This window comes from Centroberyx affinis, unplaced genomic scaffold (assembly GCF_046629955.1).
Source record: "Centroberyx affinis isolate AG114_WGS23_722 - 3 ecotype Tasmania unplaced genomic scaffold, CSIRO-AGI_Caff_v1 ptg009722l_1, whole genome shotgun sequence".
In the NCBI taxonomy this organism is placed as follows: domain Eukaryota; kingdom Metazoa; phylum Chordata; class Actinopteri; order Beryciformes; family Berycidae; genus Centroberyx; species Centroberyx affinis.
In genome coordinates this window covers 275,622-299,655 of record NW_027284623.1, presented here as the reverse complement: position 1 = coordinate 299,655, position 24,034 = coordinate 275,622, and the positions used below count along the sequence as shown (strand labels likewise).

General features: G+C 42.4%; 1 protein-coding gene across 1 annotated transcript in view; it reads right to left on the bottom strand.

Moving 5' to 3' along the window:
* The window catches only part of cdh13 (cadherin 13, H-cadherin (heart)), a gene marked incomplete at its 3' end in the record, with an annotated part of 286,073 nt that overhangs the window by 87,017 nt on the left and 175,022 nt on the right, over window positions 1-24,034 (bottom strand). Inside the window, exon 8 of the mRNA XM_071514707.1 lies at window positions 5,066-5,244. Coding sequence (XP_071370808.1) covers window positions 5,066-5,244 — 179 coding nt within the window. The remainder of the gene's footprint in view (window positions 1-5,065; window positions 5,245-24,034) is intronic.

Genomic DNA, 24,034 nt, shown 5'->3' with positions numbered 1-24,034 from the left:
AAAATGAAAATAAGCAAGAAAACAAGACAATGGGCCGAGCAAACAAAGGGAAAAGGAACAATAGAGGAGGAAAGATGAGCCGCAGAAAAAAGACAAGGAAAGTGAATGCCGCCTTTCTGAGGAGCGGGACCTGCCAAAGCCTCAGCTGTCATTTATCACAGCCCACGGGCCCGTAGCCACTCTGGCCAGCGAGCCAAATAAGCTATTAGACAGGATAAGCTTTCTTATCGGCCCGGCGACCATTGAGAAGTCACACTGGCAAGGTCAGAGCAAACAAACGCTGGGTCCCTCCACTTGGAGCCACCATCGCTCGCACATTAAGTCCTGCTGATCAGGCATAATAGTGAAGATTCATCTATCTCCCTGTCATTCTGGTTTTCTACTGGTGAAGCATAATGGAGGAGGTAATGGAATGTAAATATTTCACAGCGGAGGTGACTGAAAGGTTAGTGCTGTAGAAGATCAACAACACAAAACCAAAGAGCCTTCTAATATCTGTGCCTCAAAGAATATAAAGGTTCAATGCTAACATATTAACAGAGATGATGGTCTTAATGTCAACACAACAGGCTATAATGAGACGGAGCAGACTTTTAGCTATTGTGCCGACTCTGATTGGAAAACAGCGCTTTTGTCTGACCATCTCTTTTTTTTCCCCCAGGTAGAAATCTTGTTATTGCACCAGCTGTGATTGCACTACTTTCCCGTCTGAATGTCACCTTCAGGTAAGAAAAAAAAAAAAAAAAGATCTTGTCATTGTACTGTCTGTGATTGTTAAGCAGTGTTTCTGTCTGACAGAGAAAATGGCTTTAACAAGCACTCAAAACACATCGCCACAGACAGGAATGAGGGGGGGAGAGAAAAAACAAAAACAAAAACACAAAAAATAAAAGGAACTTGCACTTTCACCTTGGCATGAATATAAACAACCACGCATACGCAGACTGACACACACACCGAGACATCCATTTTATCCCCATGTAATTCACCTTTGTAGAACATGGGGGGGGGGGGGGGGGGGTCGGCCGACTCCATCGATTGGCTATCCTTAGCAGTGACAGCTCCCAGATTGGCCAGAGAGTATTAGAGAGTCAGAAAGTCACACTGCCATTAGCAGTCTGTCCTGTCTGGTTACAGCCTGCCCTGCACACGGACACTGCACACTATACACTGGAATAGATTACAATGAGTGGTGTGTGTCTGTGTGTGTGTGTGTGTGGGGGTGTCTGCATGTCTAGGAAATGTGATCGCTCTATCATTGCAACTTCCCAAATACATTCAGCGCCGAGGCATGAATATTAAAACCGTAACCCCCACCACTCCCCTTTCATTTTTCTTATTTAGTGCACATTATTACCTCTCTGAACATCGCTTCCTCATTAAGGCAAAGTTAACACAGCTTTGTATGTGTGTGTACCGCTGCTTCTTACACTCAACCTCAAGTTGACATTTCACTGTGCCTCAAGGAAATCAGAGGGCTTAATGAGAGGAGAAGAGCCAGAGCAAAAAACTGACACACACACACATAATGCATATGTATATGTATGAAGCAAAAGACCGTCGCGTGAGTGTTTTACATGCATGTGTTCTGAGGCATTTGCTCCTCGCGAGTTATGCGGTGTGCGGAGTGAATACGGATTTGCGGGAGAATTAGCGCGCCGGCATGATAATGAGGCGGCCCGGGCAAATTCAGAAGAAGTTGAAGTTCATTTCTGTAGACTGGGGGGAAATCCACCGTGCTCCCCCGCCTGCCAGCCCCCCGTCTTCTCAGGTCTGCTCTCTTCTCTTCTGATTTGCTTCCTTCTCCTCTAATTCTGAAGTCTCTGTAATGGGTGTAGTCCAGCTGTGATGAGGGGAGGTGGTGCATGAAAGAACAGTTGACTGGGGAGGCTACGGTTAGACCGATGTATCAGTTTGCCGATACGCTGGGCTGATATTTGCCTATTATTAAACGTCAGATATCAGTCATTCAGTGTTATACGATACGATGGAGGTTCCTCCCTCACCACAGCTGTATGAAAACAGTCTGGAAATCCTGCAATGCAATTTTATTTCCTTTGCACATTTTATTTTTTTCATTAAACTGTTCAGTAATGGGTTTTTTTGTAATTCAATTCTTCATTAAATAATGTGTCCCAGAGTTTCCCCATCCCATACGATTGAACAGGAGAAAGAGCTGGTAACCCTAAAAGAAGTTCATTAGAGTTTCAATGGAGTATTTCAGTGTCCCAGTGTGAATCCTTGTCCTTTTTTGGCATGGAAATGGTCAAATTTGAAGAAACTGACTACCGGCACAAAATATCAGCCATCGGTTCAATTTAAAAATACCGGTTACAGTATCGGCATTCCAAGACGCATATCGGTCGAACCCCAGCGGAGACATTAATCACCGAATTTTGACCAACTAACACACACACACACACACACACACACACACACACACAGGCACACACGCAGGCACACACACGCATACTAAACATTATTCAGGTCCATCATTCAGGCAGACAGCGATAACACCTCACACACTGCATCTGTCAAGCTGCCATACGCGCGCCCTCACACAGGGCAGCGAGGGTGGAACAAATATTTTTTTAATGTCGGTAAGAGATTCCAACCCTTCATGTCTTCTCTCTCATTACCAGTCGACCTGCTACTCCTGTTTCAATATTCATCAGAAACAGTCAGTTAAAGGGCAGCCACTTCATAAACCCCCTTTTATTTATTATTGCAATGTTCTGTTCCTATTCAACACGCATCTGCATGTGCAAACACAATAACCTCTCACCCCTTTGGTCGAATTTTTCACTTGTTAAGAAACATAAGACTATAAGAGTGAATATGAGACTAAACGACTGGTTAAGATGGACATTTTTTTTGCGGCGTTCTGACGATTAAGAGAGATCCCCACTAAGTCTCTGTGTGCAGCCTGCGATGGATATGAGCACTCCTCCGTCTTCTCATGAAAATGGCCTCGTCTCATAGCAATATTAGCTGTCAAAAATTACGGTCCGCCATTGATCCGAGCGCGGCGCGTGTCAGAATAATGCGAGAGTGAGGAGAGAAGTGTCTCGGATAAAGTCGGGAGAAAAACACAGAGCGGCGAAATAAATGTGCATATCAAGACAGAATTTTACGCTTCAGAGAAAAGCACTAGAGGGAAAATCAACCTGATTTCAATGTGACAAAATTGATTTTCCAATTTTCTCCGGATTGCTTTCTGCTTCCCCGGGGCAGGTGAGGTGTCTATCCAAATACACTTAGCGCTCCACCTGAATTATGTCTGAGGCGTTTAGAGGATGGAGGGGCAGGAGTGTGGTCATCTCTCCCTTTTGTCTTTCTGTTTGTCCCTTCCTTTTCCTCTTTGTCTTTGTGTGCGTTCCTCTCTCTTTATCGCTCTCGCACGTACACACACACGCGCGCTGACAATCTGCAAAAACTATATTTGGCGTGGCAGATGGGATGGATGGATGTCACGCCGGAGCCATATTTATGTGAATGTGCTGAAGTGGCCGGGTTTAAATCTCCCAAGACCGAGTGGAGGACAGTTTAAAACTTCTGCCTCCTGCAGTTCCATCTGGCTCTGCTGACTGACTGCGCATTTGAAGAAGTCTCACTTATTTTTATAGCATGGCACTATTGCAGCCTCCCAGAGGAATTATTTGAAAAATCTAGCATACTAATTAATGATGTGCATTTTTAGCACCTAGAATCACAGCCATGGATTAGTCATAGCCCTTTGGTTTAAAAATCATTATAATGGATTTCACTCACATTTTATAGACTGTGACGCCAACTCACTGGGTGTAATCTTTGTATCATTGTGACTCATCGCAAAATTCGAAGCACTTTTAAAGCCGTGCGGTTCTGTTAATTTCTTCATGTGATGCCAGAAGGCTTGAAGGCTAAAAACAAGCTGCTCATAACAACAAGGGTGTAGGTTCAATAATCAAGCGTGACCCCAATTGTGATTCTGGGACGACAAACTTGGGTCTCAGGTCTCGGTGACTTTGAAGGACTTCTTACTAATGACTTCAAAAGATTATTGCCCGTGGAAAATATAGAGATAGGAAGAATCTGTGCTTTTATCAGAGATTTATTGAGGCCACAAACAGGCTGACAATTTGGCAATGTGCCTTTTTCAGAGCCATTCCCCTGCACATCCGAAACGTCAGCCTGTGAGTGGTTGTAATAAATCTCGGATGCGGACAATAGGGGGAGTGCTGCCATTCCCTCCTCTTTTTTTTTTTCCCATGGACAGTTATCCTTTGAAGTATCCTGAAAGATACGTGCTTTAAAAAGTCTAAAACGCTCTTATGTCACACAGCGGAGAGATTTGAATGACTAGCGTGCATCTGTGGAAGCGTTCAATCTCTGCAGCACCTCACAAAACCAGCGTAAACAGAGCTCGCTGCGTTGATTACATCTCATTTCACCAGACTTTTAATCAATTACGCCTCTATTAAACAGCCTGTACTGTAGCTAGGGGAGCAGCTCATCGGGTGCGGGTTGGCTGCTGTGGTTGAAGCAGTTCCGGATGGGAGGTTTTCAGCCGGGCTTGTTGGACACCGCCAGAGCCGGCGGATGAGTGTGTATCACCTCAATTAAACCGTGCGCTAAGTGTCTGACAACAGCTAATATTCCTCTTCCACCGGCGAACCCAATCGATGTTCTGGCATTCGTCACCCCTCTGAAAAAGCAATCATTCCGTTGTCTCGCTCCGGTTAGAGAGGGAAATGGAGAGGCGCTCATCTCGTTGCTGCGCCCGCTCATTAGAATGTGCCGGCGCTTCCCTCGCATCAAGAGACACACAAACACATGACGACACACACAAACACACGCTTACTGTATACACCTCCTTTCTCCACTCCCACATTCTTGACAACAGCAACAGTGCCATGTTGAGGAAGAGTACTATGAAGCACATCTTACAAATACCCAATGGCAAGTGTCATGCTTGTGAAAGGACCCCGACTGTGCAAAACCCGACACTGTTTCATCTAGAAAAGGACCTTCACAAAACGCAGAGCACACACACACACACACGTGCTTGCCAGGGGCCACCCACCTCTCTGTCAAGTAGCGTGGGGGAGATGACGGTGACGATGTCGCCCCTTTCCGGATCGATGTAGAACATGTTCGGGGAGGGCTTGTCCGGCGACTGCCTGACGATGTTGTAGCGCAGCACGGCGTTGTCTGTGGAGGGGTCGTCCGCGTCGAACGCCGTCATCGTCATCACCGTGGTTCCTGGGGAAGACAGTGGAGGACAGGACTGAGTCTGACCCTACTTCCATATTCAGGTTTCTATCAGAAATCCATTTTTCACTCTAGATGAGTTAACTGCAAAAAAAAAAAATTGGTTTAGCTTAATGTCCCAATGGTTGCATTTGCAAGCGTGTTGCCAAATTGTGAAAAAGATGAGAACATAACCTCATTTGTCTGAACACCTCAGAAATGGAGGCGGCTGAGGAAGAGTGAAGCGCTTGGAGCAGGGAAATACATTAGAATTCTGTAAGAATTATTCAAATTGTGAAATGTTCATTTGCATTTTCAAAAGCTCTGCATCGCGAATGCTTCAGACGCACATATCGATGTATCAAGGGAACTCCAACAATTACGCACAATTAATAGAATATATGCTCATGCAAACGCAGTTTTGTGCTCACTAACTATGCCTGTTGAATAATCCAGTCAAACCAAAATGCAAGACTTGCTTATACTCTATTGTGTTTGGAATTGCAGCCATCATGGCAGCAGATGTATGACACTATTAATTTCAAACTAGGTATGTGCTGCTGCCTAGACGGCCACTTAAAAAAGTGAGCCTTTCCTATTAATGCGTTTTCTCCCTCATGTCAGTTATAACAGCAGGGTGCATTTTATTTGGTAATGGAAACAAAAATGGAAATTTTGCCCGCTGCAGCTGAGCTGAAATGGGAGGCAATCCTTGACACACCCTCAACCCTCAATCTCCATCTCTTGTCAGCGATGAGATACACTCGCACAAATTCAGAGGGATACACACTGAGCGCACACATGCCGACGGCACATACACACCAATGTACCCAAGCACACGCACACACGCAGGCAGGCGAATGCACGGATAAGCACATGTGCGCACACGCACACACACACTAATAGACCATGTTCAGCCCTGTCTCCTCTGGGTAGTGTTTTCCATTTCTCCAGTGCAGACAGAAGTGTCCGTCTATCTCCATCCAGTACTTCATGTTCTCTGCTGCCATCAGCTTGCAGTCAGACAGCTCTGTTAAAAAAATGCCATCAGCTGAATACCTCTTCAATTTGTTTAAGTCTTAAGTTTGACTCCATCTAAGAGAGATGTGTGAGTGCATTCTGATGAGGATGGTGTGTATGGGACACAGATGGATACTTCTGACTGCGGGGGATGTTTGGCACACTCAAATATAGGACTGGAGATAAAGTGTGTGTGTGTGTGTGTGTGTGTGTGGGTGTGTCTGAGTGGATCCATACAGACGGTAAAACTATATAACCTCTGTACGAATATGCTTGCAATCTTTAGGGTTAAACAAGTTTTGCTAACACCTCAGTATACTCATTACTCATATATCCTGGGTAAAGAAATACTGTGTGTAATATTTCTAATTTCTATAACCAGTGAAATAAGAGGTAATGATACATACTAACTCTAAAACGACATGACTCTAATGAAGGTAAATTATGATACACTGCTGCTTCACTCTTTCATTTTTGTTGGATAAATTTCCTGCAAAACAGAAAACAGCTGACAAGGGATGCAGAATGTATTGGGTCAACTTACATTAAATTGTTACCTACATTTCTCTTAAATTCTTAAATTCGCTCAAGTTTCATGTATTTTCCGACAAGCAACCCATTTTGATTCTTATTTGACCCACATATTTTACAAAACACTCCCCTAAGCACCGGATAGCAACACTGGGTAGCATGGCTCATAAACATCCATCTCCTTTCACGCTTCTCCTTAATACCCGACAGTACTTTGCCACAGTGCATTAGCCAAACCCCTCAAATAAGACACAAAAGGGCCACTGCAAAATATGCAAAGTCTACATCAAATAAGCTAGAGTAAATGGTGGCTTAGTGCCAATGATCTTTAGTCCAGTTGAAGGTAATGGGGGGCAGAGAGGTGTGGGTTTTATCCCCTTGGCATTTGCACTTCAAGGTGAACCATTAATGGTTAAGTAAACCAGTAATCCTTCCTCTGCAGGATAATTACACACTCCCATCTCTTTCATTACCTATACTCTGTTCCACTTCACACCTCGAAAACCACACTGTTAAAGATGAGTCCAAGCGTGTGCGCACATACACACACAGACACACACACACACACACACATACATGTGTACCCACAAACGCATGCACACACACACAGTTTGCACACAGACATATAAACTCCACCAAAGTAGAGTGCTAAAACCTATCCCTAAATCAGTTATCTTCATCAGATCTCCTAATGAACATATATATCTCCTCCTGATAACATATATATACACAGTATAAACATATATATATATAACATATAACCTAGAACCCAGTTCTCTTGAACGCAACACAATCACATTACCTGTTTTATATGACATAGGAGTCAGGCTGACCCTCTTAATCCTCTTTGGCTACAATAACAGATAGCATAAGACCAATCACAATTGAGTATCATGTAACCGGTAAGCACCCATCAGTCCGGACTACATCATAGCAATCAGCATCAATCAGCCCACTTGCTAAACATCTAGCATGCTGTAATGGGATAGCAGGAGTGGGTATAACTCTAACGCTGATGTCTGTTGTGTTTAATCATAAAGCGATTACATCTGGGCGGCCTCGGTTAAGACTCATTGTCCTGCCTTATCAATTCCATCCTCTGGTAGGAGCCAAGGCTCAATCAATGTTAACCGCATTGGATGGTTATATGGTGGGTGAGCAGGGCCGCATGTGAACGCACTGGTCTCCCATTACCCTGCTATCGAATGGACCCATCTGCTGTGCCACTGGATGATATCAGCTGGGACTGGACGGAGGGAAAAGTGATATAGAGACAGCAGAGAGAATTTGTCTGTAACACTGTGTGTTGCATGTTTAGTATTGTGCTGTACTTGTACTTGAGTATATGTGTGGTGTGTGTGTGTGTGTTCTGTCAGAGGCACAAAAACTGGTGCAAGGACCAGGACTATAAGGTAAAAGACCACCAATGCACACATGAAAACACAAAGACTCTCTCACACACACACACAACACACACATACACATATTGTGGTGTGATTTCATCAGACTGGCTGGTGGGACATGGCGGTGTTACGTACAGCTAACTCCCTCTATCTATCTCAACCACCAGGGGAAATCAATGAGGTGCCGCCAGATCTCTGGGTGCCATCAGGGAACTGACACACAGCGAAAAGCCAAGATGAAGGGAGAGAACATGGATAAGACGGGGGGAAAAAAAGAGTAAATGTGATGCTAGCGTGTGTGTGAGTGTATGTTGTGTGTACGTCTGCATGTGTCTGTGTGTTATGTATCTGCGTGTGAGTGTACAGGGGAATTTGATTTTAAATAATTCAACATGTACAAAGGGAATTCCAATATTTGAAATGGGATTTATATTAATTTGAATCAAGCATGACTGAGATGGCCAAGAGTTGACCTGTTTTTTTCTCAGGGGCGAGTGAGATCAAAGGGGGTTCAAAGACGAGCCTTCGTACCCCATTATAATACTGTTGAGACACATGGCGATGGCTTAAGTAGATTCAACAGAAGGAGGATGCAGTAAAGTAAGAGGTAGTAGTAGAGCTATACTGTATGTACATCAATATATTTGAGAGAAAGACAGAAGGTGAGAGAGCGAGAGAAAGAGAGAGAGAAAGGGAGAGGAGAGGGAAATAACTTTTACTCCCTCTTTCCTCGCCTCCTCCTCTTGATGTGGGCAAGTTAAGTGAATGGGGAAGAATAAAATGGTACAATCAACAAAGGGCGCTTGATGTACTTTTCATCACCATGCATTGTTGCTGCCACAGCTATTCAAAACAACACTTACGGTAGCAACATGCTTCTGTCTACAGTCGCTTTCATTCTTTGTATCGCCATTTATTCCCACTAACATCAAAAAATTCCATCTCCTATTCAGATGTAAATATGCATTCAAGTGCATTGAGTATTAGGGCGAGAGTTCTGGAAGTGGGGCCGGTATATTGGTGAAGCAGCACGGCTGTTTATTTTACCGAATGCTACCTTTCTACTGTATCTGTTTCCCTATTGTGGTGTCTACACGTCCTGCTTGGATGCTCGCCCGTCTGTTTGCCTCTGTCTCTGTTGTTGATCTCTGTTGAGATCTCATTTTAAAGATCAGATTTTTGAGATCACCATCGCTGTGTGTCCACACTTGGCCTGAAAGCGGCTGCTATGCGTCTCCTGCAGCTGTATTTATTTTCCCCCACTCTCCCTTCCTATTTCTTATCGTTGGTTGTATGCACATTGCAGCTGGATTGTGTCCAGATCACAATGTGAGCCTGACCACATTCTGGTTTTGAATGACTTTTGTGCATCCGGATGTGTCATTGAATGTGTCCTAGCGTGATCCAATGATAAAAGTCACATTGAAAAGACAAGTGTAACCATAATTTATCTGTCCAATCGCTCTGTCTGTCTGTAAATAAGTTAGGTGTGTGTTCTTTGCCTGTTTACCTACATATTTGTTAAATTGCTGTATCCCAATGTGCTTGTTTGTGTGTCTTTATTTTATACTGCACTAGGCTGTCAATTTATTGGACCGCTGTACACCTGTTGGCCAGACTGCCTGCCTATCTGGCTGGCAGACTGTCGTCCTGCTGCACTGCCGTACGCCACTGTAGCCAAAAGCATCTCTAGAGGGTCCCCTGTTGAAAAGGCTGAACACTCTGGACACTTTGTACATGTCGTGGCTCATTCTCAAGTGGCAAAAAGAGGACTTGGCAAGATAAAAAAAGTGGAGAGGAAAATGAAATTAAAGAAAAATGGCACTTGTGTTTAGTTGCTGTAGAAACAAAAAAAGAAGGCAGTTGGCTAGGCATATTTTCCCAGTTTTAAGAAAAGAAGTATTCATGATGAAGCCCGAGAGGATGCTGTTGCTTTGTGACTGGTGTTACATTGATCATGTACAATAATGACACATACAAAAATGAGGCCTGTGTTTTTCAAAGGGAGAGCAAAGGAAGGAAGGGCAATAACCAGAAAAGCTAAACCTAATGGCTGAAAACATACCTACCCATATACTCAGGACTGCTCTGGATGGGAAAATGAGTCAGTATTAATTAGTACTACTTTATTTAGTGTTAAATTAGTCTGCTGTGGCTGTTTGTTTTTAACTGCCCACCTCCAGTGTGCAAGATTTGCTATCTGCACAAACATTTTCTAACAACAGCTGGAAGCATCATATAGACCTTTCAATACATTTCAGAAACGACATAGCTAAAATAAATCTACTGATGTTATTTCATTTCAGTAGTGGTTTAATACACCCACCAACTTCCAAGGTTCCAAAAGGAATTGGTTTGGTCCAAATGTTTGATTCTTTGTATTTGTATTCTAATACTACTACTTATAATAACAATAACAATAACTGTTCTTCTCTATTCTTTATTTCTACTGTCATTTAGCTGCATTTGTGTATAGTGAAGGCATTCAAATTAACTATTGCCTATCAATTATTCTCTATCTATTTGTCCTCCGACTGATGTCTACAACTGATGTCTGTTTTGAAGTTTCATTTACATCTAAATATACCTAAGACTACTGATTACCAAATTGATTCAGATTCTGATGTTTTTACAATCACAATATACATGTTGATGTAGATTCTAACTTAATGTACAACAGTTTGTGTCTACACACAAACCAGAGTTTAGCAAAAAAGCTACCATTGTTTTGCCGAAAGTTTCACCATTCAGTGGGTCACAAAACTTTTCTAAATGAATTAATTCAGATGCAATAACAGTAGCAGCTGAAGCGGGAGATGTGGAAGGCTGTTGTCGAAGACTGCTGTGCGGAAACTAAATATGAGATAATGAGCCCCGAGCTGACAGTCAAGTGAATGGAGTGAAATACAGTCCAGCTGCCCTTTTCTGCCTCCTCCATAATACAGTTTCTCCATTCTAGCTTCTCAGCCAGCATCTGCTCAGGCCACAGCTGGCCCACTGGCTAAAGAAAGATAATAAATCATTTATGTTGGATAAAATCCATTGTAATTTGCATGGAAAGAACAAATCTAAAACTACAGATATTCAGCATCTGATGAGGAGTTTTAAAAAATATTTATTTTGATGCTCAAGTTGAGCTGATGGATTGGAGGGTACAGTAAATAATAATGCTATACAATAGATACGTAGATAGACACAGAGAGACAGACATATATAAGTAAATAAAAGTAAAGCACATAAGCCACAACTGCATCCCAAAAAAAAATAGTTATGCATGGTAACGCTAGTTCTATGATAACAGGCTCTCTAACAGGGCTCTATTGGCTTAAAAACTCTTTGCATGCACATACTTAGCCAATCAGGATGAGCCTACTAAACCCTATGGCTTCTCACCCTATATAAGGCGAGTGTACCTCTACTCTGCATCCACTAAGTCTTCAGTGACTTCTGGAGCAGCATGGTGACCGGTTAGAGGGCTCCACCTGAGATCATAAAACTAGAGATACCATGTATAACTACCACTCCACATAACACGCCAATGCGCACACCTGGACCTAGAAAAACTATTAATGTTCTTAGGGGTAAAGGATGGGTTTGTCAGAGTGTAGCGCTACCCAAATCCCCTCTCACCAGTAAACAACTGGGGCAGACAGATAGCGGACACAAGTCACTCACTCTCTTTGCCGATGTCAATGCCAGCAGCAGCGCTGTCTTGATTGACAGTGATTTAAGAGAGATCTGTCTAATAGGCTTGAACGGCTCTTTGGAGAGGGCTTGGAGAACCAAAGGCAATCCAAACTTGGGAGAGGCAGGACGTACCACTGGATGTTTCCTCCTATCGTCCTATTGCAATGCCAACAGGTATTTTGCGTACCATGGAGCCATCTTGTGGTCCGGGGCCACCACAATGACCCTCAGTGTCATTAGTAGAGGAGGGATGAGATGGAGACGGAGGGGAGGGAAAGCATACAGCAACCCTATTGGTCACGGAGATACACCTAAGTTGTTGGCTGCCACTGCACTGCCAGGTGAAATAATTTGTTGAAAATAGGGCAGGTGGAATATTTTGTTAAACCAAGTTAGGATTTATAAGAAAGCTTCTAAATATATACTGTATAAAATACGTTACACATGTGCCACTCATACTATACAAGTAAACAGATATAATAAAACACATTACATATTTAAGAGGCTGTAGTGTGATCAAGGCTGTGCTGTTAAAATACCTTTGTGACTGACGGAAAGGACAGTGGGACAGTTTTTTTTTTTTTTTTTTTTTCATCACAGCATACCGATAGCACATTTGCTAATGAGACTCTAAATAACAAACTGGCTAATGAGAAAATAAATAACACACTGGCTAATGAACAGAGGGGCTGTCCCCTGGGCAAACATCTCTAGTCTACAAACACTGACAATCAAAGCTGGATAATGAAATCACAACCTAACTTGATAATTGAAAAAAATACATGAATTGTAATAAGTCATTTGAGCAAGAGAGAGACAGAGAGAGAGAGAGAGAGAGAGAGAGAGAGAGACAGACAGACAGAGACAGTTAGAGACAATTAGAATATCATAAACAACTGGGATCTATTTTCCAAAGGTAATTTGTAATTTAAAATTTCTTCTAGACAATATGAGTACTTGACAATGGCCAGCAGATCAAAATAAACCTCCCTAATACTGCCTCCTACCCCCTCTGGTCTAAGCATATGAACTCTATCTGCTGCATAGTCTTGTATCCTTAAGTGGTATAGTTTATATAGTCAAAGTCTGTAAACAGCAGAAGAAATTATTTGCATGCATCACGTTTTAAATAATGCCCCTGTTGATATTTCCTAATCTATCCATCTATCTATCTATCCATATCTACCACTGAGTCTATATAACAGAATAAAATCAAACCTGTATACCCCAAAATGTTTTAAAAATGTGTGAAATACTAAATGGACATTGCTCCCTAAAACAGTATTCATGCATGCCATTCTTGCAATCGTGGTCAGTTCTTAATCTCAAGTGTTTTTCAAATTTGTGAACTGAAACTCTAACCTGTGATGTCACCCACTGTTTCTATAGGTGCACCTCCCATAAAATGAGAGGGTATCTTTGGGCATTCAGAGTATTTATTTGGATTTTAACACCCAAATGAGCTTCATTTTAAGAGTTTTATGCTTATACTCCCAACCCCTCACCCTGTGTAAACAGTTCACAATGTCCATAAAGTTGGTTTTATTGTTCATCGTGAATGCAAACGCTCCTACAAATGTTGATAACATTAAAAAAAATAGTTTTGGCTTCCTTGTTTCTTGCTTGTTCATCTACACAAATATTGACTGAACTGCCCAAGGCCATACAAAAGTATTTGGAAATGTATTTTTGCGCTGGATTTTCATTTTATGCCTCTAGTGATTCACTATTTACTCCTTCAGCTTAAACGTGGATTCATTAATTAATTTATTCTCTTTCCACCAGCTTATTCCTATTCAGAGTCACAGGGGGCTGGAGCCTATCCCAGCATGCATTGGGCAGAAGCATGGATGGATTACTGAACGGGCCAACCGGGCACAGGCCCAGGGGCCCAAGAGCTCAGGGGGCCCCTGAGCTCTGACCATTACTGTCCAAAAGCCTCGTAATGTAAAGTCATGGTTTACAAAGACCCCAAAATTTGTTTTCCACTCCTGATCTGTCAGAATAGGACCGGCGGTCTATCACAGGGCGAGCTGACAATCCAGCTGACTTGCATGTCTTTGGACTGTGGGAGCAAACTCACGCAAACATTGGTACCTGGCAACATTTACTCATTACACCATTCAGAACTGCTGAGACTCAGCTGATTTCTATGGCCTAAATTGCCAAATTTGGGCCTTGTCTGTCTTCCTGGATTATAGTTCCCTTCACCATTTTTGGCAATGTTTGTTGTGATTTCAATCAGGGTGTATTATTTCCCTTGATCCCTTCTGTTCTTCCCTGATTCCCTTCCACAGCTCCACTCTACTCTTCTCCCATATCTGCATATCTCTGCATGTCCCCTCCTCTCCCTCTGGCATTATGTATGGTACACGTCCCATGGCGGAGCCAAATGTCAGGCCGCGAGGCTGGCAGACACTCCACAGAGGATAATGACCAGCCGAGCCGCCTCCTCTCATGACCCCAGAAAGGGCAGAGGAGTTAGAAAGAAGAGGCGAGGGGAAGATGGGAGAGGAGAGAAGGGAGCAGTGAAAAGAGAAACGCACACAAGCTGAGTAGAACTGAGTAGCGGCAAGGAGAGAGGGGTGGAAAGGAGAGAAGGGCACGAAAGAGAGTAAAGAGAGGAGAGAAGAGTGGACATGAGAGGCGATAAGAGATGAGAGAGAAGAGTAAGAGAAACAGGGGAGAGATGAAGAGAAGTGAAGGTGAGAGGAGATGCAAAGGAGGATGGAGAGGAGATGAGAGCAGATGTGTGGGTAAGAGAGGAGAAAGAGAAACACAGACGGATAAAGAGACAAAAGAGGAGAGGAAGTGGGTGGGTGGGGGGTTAACACTCTGCACTACTTTCAGGATGAATCAAAGCTGTTTGACTCAGCTGTTCGTATAAGAGAGTTGCAACAGTAATCAGCAAACTCGATAACAACCTAGGGTGTATTGATTAAGGGAAAACTTCAGCAGCCACACCACATGATCCCATCATCATTAAACTAAATCTAATTTCCCTGCGGCTGTGATGCCACCAGACATGTCCAAATGTTTCACGCTTTTAATGTTCTGCCGGAGCGAGCCTCCAGAATCTCATTTCAAAAAACAAGTCATTAATCTGAAGAGGCGAGGAAGTGACAGAATATTGCTTTAGTTTTCTTAATCTTAATTAATCATCCTGGTGTGTCAGACAGCAGATTATGTCTGCGGCTGCCCAGCATCCTCCTCCAGCAGAAGTGTTGGCTAGATCCACAAAGGTTATCTCCACAGAAGAATCAGAGAAGCTAGGCTAGACAGTTCTCCATTGGGACAGTTGGGAACAATGACAAAGGTTCATGGACAGCGGATGGGTAGATGGTAGATGGAGTTCCTCTCATAAGCAACAACTATTACAACAATTCAATGGCAGCCACTTAATGATGCCCATGACAACCAAAAATAGTCTATGATGTGTCTAATTTATGAATTTCACTTCTGTGGTCTCTCTCCGTCTCTCTCTCTCTCTCGCCCTCTGGCTTGGCCTCAAGGGTAAGTGTCTGCCAAGGTTGAATCATGAGGTGAAACCATCTTCTGCAGTCCATCAACATGGACTGCAGACTCAAGGCAACTCATAAAAAAATGCTGCACCCTAGAGAACCATTTGAATGAAAGACCACAACCTCTCAGACGGGGTTTTATGCAGGAAGCATGCCGACTACTGAGAGACAGATTACACAAACAAGAAGGCTCTCCAAAAAGGGAGGTATAGTTTCATGCTGTTATAAAGAAAAAGAGAGAGAGAGTCTATTGGAAGTTTCCTAAGTTGAACAAAAATACGAAATCAAGGTAAAACATAATATCATTGTAGATGCTACATGTAGCATTTTTAAAGATCAATATGTCATTGTTATATTGATATTGACACCTTGGTATAAACCGCATATACCATAAACAAATGAGACCAGGACCCCCTCCCTGGTGTCGCTCTGTGTGTGTTTCTTTTCTCTTTACCATAGCTGAAGAAAATAAACATGTTGGAAGTGATTCCATCGGCCGATCACTCGCTCCTACACCTGCTATTGTGAAAAACCCTGAAAGCTTTAGCTCAGTTTGCACTGTTTTGTACCATAAACCCATCTTCCTTTGTGCCGTAAAACAATCCAACAGATTTCTTGGCATACAGTGTAAAAAGCAGTGTAGAGGCTGGTAAAGGCTGTCAATCTTCTCGCCGATGGTTTCATTTGTTTATGTTAATTATACCGATGTCTCAGAATTCATGTGGTAATTATTTGTTGATGCTGAACCTTTAAGTTCACGAAACGAGCAAAGCCAGCTTGGGTGCTGAGCAGAGTCTGCCAGACAAAAAACATAAGAGTGTCAAAAAAAGTACTTTGAAAAATGAGAAGTGCGTTTCCCTCTCCTTACCGCCTCCCTGGGAGAGACCCCACACTGAGAGCTTACAATGAAACTTTGGTAAACCCCACTCGAACTTGATCCCAGAGAATTGTAACATATTCTGTCTTGTAGATACATCAAAACAACAGACAGAAAATAATTGGCGGAAGTTAATAAGATGATGAGGAGGTCTACTCACATGAAAGAGTTCTTGATGTCAATGCAACCTGAGGAGACACATGCTGTTTAAGTTTTCCTTTGAAGGTTTTAATTTGGGGGCTTGTCTCAATAAACAAACAACATGCTGCTTATTCATTTGTTCAAATTCAGCATGGTAATGTATGAAGCCCCTCAGTATTTGATAAAATATATAGACATTGTTCATTATAGTCACATAGAATGAAACCTTGAAAATCCAAATTATGCATCAAAACAGAATTTATGTGTATACATATGCGGCCATATAGTGTACTCTGTATATGGGCAAACAGGTGTATGTGTGTGTGTGTGTGTAAGGACATGTGTCAGTCTCATTGGAGCGCTGTGCTGTGAGTGCAGCAGCTGCTGGTGTGTGGTGATGAGACATTCTAACCAGGAATGGATCTGCGGGGAAGAACATCTGCAGTCCATCTTTTTGAGCAGCTGCACACACAAACACACATAATCACAGACATGCAAGCAGACAGACACAAACACACACAGGCAGTCACGCAGGCATATAGGTGCACACAAACACACAACACGTGTGACAGGTGTACTGCGCTACCTGACCTGCCGACTTGCTGTGTTCAATTTATTATGCTCGTTTGTCTGCCGCCATGCTTCCCTGGACATACAGAAAGAATGCATTCCAGTTATAATGCGGAATGGGAAGAAGCAGCTGCAGATAGATTTCATAGTTAAATCAGTGTGCTTCCCCTCTGGATATATAAGATTAACGATAACGCTCCATGCAGTTGTTTGAATAGAGGGAGGATAACCTCCCATGTAATTCTCACAATGGTCCCAGTAATTCAACTGGGATTGCATGATTCACCAATCCTCAATCTCCCTGCTCCTCCACCATGGAGGTTCCAGCTAATGACTCCACTCACTAAATCAAGACAAAAGATGCTTCCCCTTAAAAGGGACACTTCAATTAATTACCCCGGGAAAATCCCTCTAATTCTGTACTGGGGGCTCAGTGAATAAAACTGAAAACCTATTAGTGGGCATTCATCTGATCTAGTCCAGGAACAGGAGGCAATCAATGCGGAGCAGGCAGCTACTGTATAGCAGACTGGAGAGAGGGAGATGGGGATGGAAGAGAAGGAGGCAGGGCTGCAGAAAGAGTCAGAGCACTAAAACAAAAGGTACTGTATGGGCACCAGCAGCTGCTTCCTCACTTAAATTATGGGTCGTTCCATATTTCAGAACCTAACCTACAGCTGAAATATCATTAAGATGCGCTGACCATCGAGAAGCCGCATTTTGTGAATGGCAGAGCATGGAATCTGCTGGTGTTGATCCACCAGACTCTTCACGCGTTAATTGCATGAAGAGAGCCTGGTGACAATGATTGACTTTAATTTGTTTTATGTCTGATAATAATTGGAAAGATAATTGCCTTTTCCACCATGTTTTGGCATGTAAGAAAATATATTGTCAGGATTAATAGTTGACAGTTTGAAAAGCAAATTACATGCAATTTCTTTAGCAATGTCTTTTTTCAGTCGCTGTTTATTGATTAAAATGCCAACAACATTTATGCCATTCTATTTGGCGAACATACTGTAGCTTGTTCATTACATGAAATAAAGTAGAGCTGTATTAAAAATGGAAAATAATCAGAAGAACTGGCTTTAAAAACAGAGATGCTGCTTTTTTTCAATCAAAGCCGCCCATGCACAGAGGTCTGTGTGTGGGTGTGTGTATGTGTGTGTGTGTGAGAGAGAGAGAGAGAGAGAGAGACAGAGAGGAAGAGCAGATTATGCACGGAGGGGATAATGTTGTCAGTTGCACCACCACACTGTTTAAGAAGGTTACGGCTCTACAGGGGATGATAAGGCGAGTACAGAAAGCAAAGGGAATCAATAGGGGTGCAGAGAGATAATGGCACCATCAGGACCAATAGACAGAATATACTGTACAGAATGGAGAAATGGGGTGGAAGGAGTGTGGATCTAGCAGCGTCGGCTAAATTCTCATTTTTTTCACCCAAAATGCACTGCTTGCCCGGGGTCAGAATGAATGATTTCGCTGATAAGGTTGTACTCAGATGGTTGTAATATACATGTGACTCAACTATTGATGCATATCTCTTGATGAAAACATTACGTAAAAGCTGCTGCCCTCATAGATTTATTAAAACTAAGTAATAAACTTGAATAGACTTTTCCACAGCCAGCAAAGATTTGTGAGGAGTGAAATATGATTCAAGGGCAGAAAAAAAAAAAAAAAAAAAAACTTCAGAGAACATGGAAACAAACACAAACACGCCCGAAACAGACCGATCTCTTTTAATTAAACTTTATAGAAGAAAGAAATAGAGACAGGAGGGAGTCACTCAAATTGCCTCAGTTGTTTCCACAGTAAAAGTTTGATATTTCCCTTTGTTGTTGCCTCTTTACCCCAAAGCAACACTCAAAGTGCCAATCATCAAAGAAAGCGAAATTCAAAACTTCATGAAACACCCAACCCGTCGCAGGTAATCCATTCCCTGAATCAATTACTTTTTTTTTTTTCCCTTTCTGGGACATGTCTCTTCCTTGGTGTGCTGTTGTCCCTGAATCTTTTTGTCATCTTCATTCTTTTGAATAATTAAAGAAGGAATTGCTGGGCAAAAGTAACAGATTGCTAGTGCTGCACTGGCATTTGTTTGTCCTTGACTTAGATGGAGTGGTTATGATCGCGACCATTCAAACCATTCACTAAGCTTGCTGTTTTGGAGGACACTGCCATGAGAATGACTGGAGGATGATAAAGCAGGCTATTCCAAAGAAATTGCTTTTTACATTCTTGGGTGAAGCGCGGTGAGCATGCTTTAGAAAGAACCTCGAAGAAATGCCCCCTTTGCATTGAATTCAAAAGCGGACCCAAAATGCACTTGGATTCCGCAACTTAACCGTACAGCTTCAGTCCTCTCTCCAGTGTATTCTCTCTAATAAAGCAGAAAAATGAGAAACAAGAATGAAACACCTTCATGCGCTGGTGTGATGCGGCTCTGATCTCATAACAACTCCGCTAAGTAAAATCATAGCATAAGAAACACTTTGCTTCCAGGAATTTGCACAATTTATGAAGTATGCCAAGCAAAGGCATGATAAAAGTGAAACATTTCACAGCACCTGGCCAGTCACATAATGCCATTGGAAACTGCACTGTCAAGGATCAAACAAACCCGACTGCAGAATGCGTGAGTGAAGACACATGCAAGAATCACATTTAAAACATGGAATCAAAGTTAACCTTACTGTAGAGAAGAGACAACCGTGGCATGATGACAATTAACTTACCCCTGCTATTATGGGATGGTCAATTTCACACATTTCAGTTTTTGAGGGGCTTGAAAATACTGGTTAACCTTCTCCTTCTGTGCATGAAATCTTATGACTTTGCTCAGTTAAGGTTATAAAATATGCCGCACACTTGTGTTGTGGAATGTCTATGGTGATTATGTATACAAAGATAATCTGTTAAACATGCACAACCCAAAATAAACATGTGTCTTTGATGAATTTTATTATTGAATTCATCTAGATTTTGACCGGTTCTGATTGTAACCATGCAACTTTCGATTTATTAGAAATACTAACAATAGCATGGCATATAGCACATAAAATCTACAGTATAGCTAGGCATGTCTACACTGGAAAGCAACCCACAAAAGCACTTGAGAACAACAAGGGGCTGTGAGTGGTGCTGGAGATGTGTGAAGGTCGTAACATCATGTGTGACAACGTTTTCACATCCTGGGTGATTTTTCTGGAGGAACTCAGCAAAGCATTCAACCAACCTGCACTGGACACAGGTACTGGCAAAATAAATAAGTAAGTAAATAAGTGAATAAATAAATGGGAAAAGGATTGGTCTGTCCTTCCTGATGGACAGTAAAACCACATACATAAAATGCAGAAAATGCACTGGCAGAAAGCACATTTAATTTTGTTCATTGTGAGTATTGACAGACTGAGGAGATCAAATCACAAGTGTTAAGTGTTAAACTGGGATACAAAATACATGGGAAGGTGAAAATAGTTATAGCACGTTAATCAAAAATGTAATACTCTGAAAGAATAAATTCTGTTCATTACACTGTTGTTAAACAATTAAATAATGTTTCTAATGTTTTTCTTTCTGGCAAAATACAGGTCTTGCTGGTTTTTACCCGATTATTTGGCTCTTTTGAGTGTATTTAAACTGTACGGTTCAGTTTGACCCTGGAACGTTATTGGTGTATTTTCTTTTTTTCAACATAATATAAGAGTTAAGTCTATGGTGCATGAGCTGCAACTTCACTGGCTTTGTCTGTGTATTCCTCGGCATCCCACTCAGCTAACATTCAGCAATTGACTGCAAACTCCTACCTCCAGTTGGGTTTACACACTGGGATCACATGTGATCCATAATGGATTTATGCTGCTCCACACTATGTGCAGAGCTCTACACAAGGATCCCATGACTCTACTACACTGAGATGAAAACGGTTAGCATGGTAAAGTATTGCAACAGACATTCGATTCACTGGTGAAATGTTTACATCACGAGACCTTGGCGCAGAGCTGGTAAAAGACGGGGTAGCGTGTAACCCAACATGCACAACATTTTCATCACAATACTGTGCATATGCGAATGATGCAGCAGTAACAGGCGAGAGAGAGAGAGGGAGAGAGAGAGAGAGAGAGAGAGAGAGAGAGTTAGATCACTGAGAGAGGAACGAAGAGATATAAATGGGATCAAGGGGGCCACAACAGGTGAATCCAATTTTTATGAATCTTATTTTTTCCTCTTCTGATATTGTTGTGAAAACTTAAGAACTAAGAAATAGACAGCTGTTCAGACAGAGGGCTGGGCGGAGTGAATGGCTACAGAAATCTTTCAGTCTGACCTTTAGCTTGTCAAAGGCATGTCACACTGCTCTGACAGATGCTCTTTGGTTTCTTCAAATAGAGGTTTCGCTCTCGGCTACAGGGAGTCATATGATATACAGCGCTGTATGCATCCTTGTGCGTCACAGAACAATGCCGTGGCAGAGGAGTCTTTGAAGTGTAGTGACATGGCTGAGTAAATTTCCATTTAAAACAATTTATTTAAAGCAGCGCTTTCATACAGCGTGGATTCCATCAAAGATCAAAGAAGACAAATACAGGCCTATTATCATCAAAATGCTGGCTAGCAAAATATTGCCTTCATGTATACTACACTTCTGCTCCATTTTCTAATAGCAGAAAACACTGTATATCATTAATATGGAACTTTTGAAGAGAAATGGAATTAGACGAGAAATGTGAAACTATGTGCAATCATGGGTGTTATTTGATATTAACATGCCGCCTTGCAACCAGCGGAGCAAATTTCAAACCCTGTCCTGCATTTCAACACAAAGGTTTACCTGAAGACAAGGTCACATCTTAGTGAGGAACAGGGACTCTTATCACACACCCTCTACCAAACACACACAAGCAAGCACGGACACACGGACATACACACAAACACACACACACATAGGTACACCTGTCTATAATTTTATCATTGTTTTGACTCTTCAGTTTCCCTCTGGCAAGGCTGAAAGAACTTTAACTTTGGAAAGATGCAGTGGTACATTGGAATATCCTTGTCCTTCCCTTCCCTAAGGATTCATGAGGGGTTAAAGGAAGGCAAGCTCCATAGGCAAACACAGAGTGTCAGTGATTCCAATTGGAAATAGCAACTCTGCTTGGCTATTTTTGTTTTCCGAAGTCTGGGTTTGTGCAAAAGAGTGTACAAGCCAGCAGGCTAGTGTGTTAGCCAGTTAGCTAGTGAACTCTGCATATTTCCAAAAGCTGAGGTAACTATGGCTACAGAGAGGAATGCCGCTGTCTATCTCACTATCACTGTCCATGTGAACCGCAAATACACTGCTGAGGAGATTTTGCAAAGGAGGCAGGAAGGAGCTGCCACAACGCTGACTGGTGATGGATGCTGCACAGCCATAGGGCCCACAGAGATCGGGAGTATATACTGCAACAAATGGGGCCCAGCACAGTTTCTGCTTGAATCCACGGCTCACATGGAAGAACAGGGATCATTTTGGGCTACTCAGCATCAAAGTTTCAATGCACATGTGAGCAGCGGCGTCTTGGAAACTTTCCTCCATACATACAACAGGATAAACTGGTAAGTGCCTTCAACTGGCCTTTGCTGTGCTTTGTGTATCACTTTTATGATCGATTCCTTGTGCTCTTTTTATTTACTTCAGTCTAGATTGCCTTGCCAACTTTTGCTAGGCTAGTCCAGTTAAGTTGGCTAGCCAAAAATGGGTTTCTCACCTCTCCTGCCTTGTTTGGCTGCGTCCCTTTTTGGAAATAGCTGCACCCTGACATGATGCCATTGGTGTAGTGCAAGGCATGTTGGGAAACTTGGTTGGTAAACAATTTCATGAAGCTGGCTACTCTGTGTCTCCTGGTTTCTCCCCATGCCGTTTCTAACAAAGCAGTAGTACAGTCTAGTTTGTTATGGAATATATAGGCATGGTTAAGCCTGTTTATCTCCATTAACCCTCCTGGTGTTACCTTCCTATTATTAAGAACAGCTTAACTGTAATGTACAGTATAGGTTTACCACCTATTGCTCACTGATGAATGTCCACTATTTTATATCTAGTATATAGTTTGACATAAACACAAAAATTTTAAATGAATCTCTGGTTATTTAATTTTTTTCCCCAGAGCTAGTTTCAGAGTTTCACTTTTAAAGAGCACCCTCCCTGACTCCCCTGTTGTCTTCACCCTACAGAAATCTAAAAGATCCGTATTAGACAGCGAAGGGAGTAAGATGCTAAACGGAAGAACCATTTCACAAAAGAGCCCATTTTGATGATAAACAGCTATATCAAAGCACATTCATCCCATAACACCCGCTGTATCAAAGTACATGCTCCATCAAAGCCGGCTCAATCACAGCCAAAAACACAGTAACCTGTTCTCCGGAATGTGAAGATCCAGGCTCCACTCCTGCACCCCCTCCTCTTGCATTGGCTTCTGATGCAACTGGAGGCAAGACCAAAGTGCATGCCTAAGATATGGGCCGGTACACTCTAGCATTCATTTGGTCTCTGGCTGTGTTTGAGACATAAACTAGGCATTAATGTGTGGTTCTGTGAGAGCGTGCACAGCAGGACTGCTTAATGCCAGCAGGGTGGTAATCAAGTTAAAACCACAGACATATAAAACAGACAGGAACAGCTTTCTTTGGCTATACAAACTATACACGTCAATGCAGCAATATATATAGGCTATATATATATACATACTGTACATACATTATAATTAGTCTAAAACTCTAAAAAACAACTTTATCGCAAAATGTCTGCTGATTACAAGAGTTGTACAATAGCTGTTAATATTCTGGATACATCATTTTCCTATTGCTGTGTCTATTCTTCTGCTATGGAAACTTTTTTCCAGCCTCATGGCCCCTAATCGGCCTCAAGGAGGTTATGGTGAGACAAGCCTCCTTAGTCCAGCCAGTAGTCCAAGGTCAGCTGAGGTCCCGGTCTCCTCTGGTCTATAAGCCTTGACTGTCAGAAACAAACCGTTTGACAGGGCTCTGTTTCTACTCCGTTG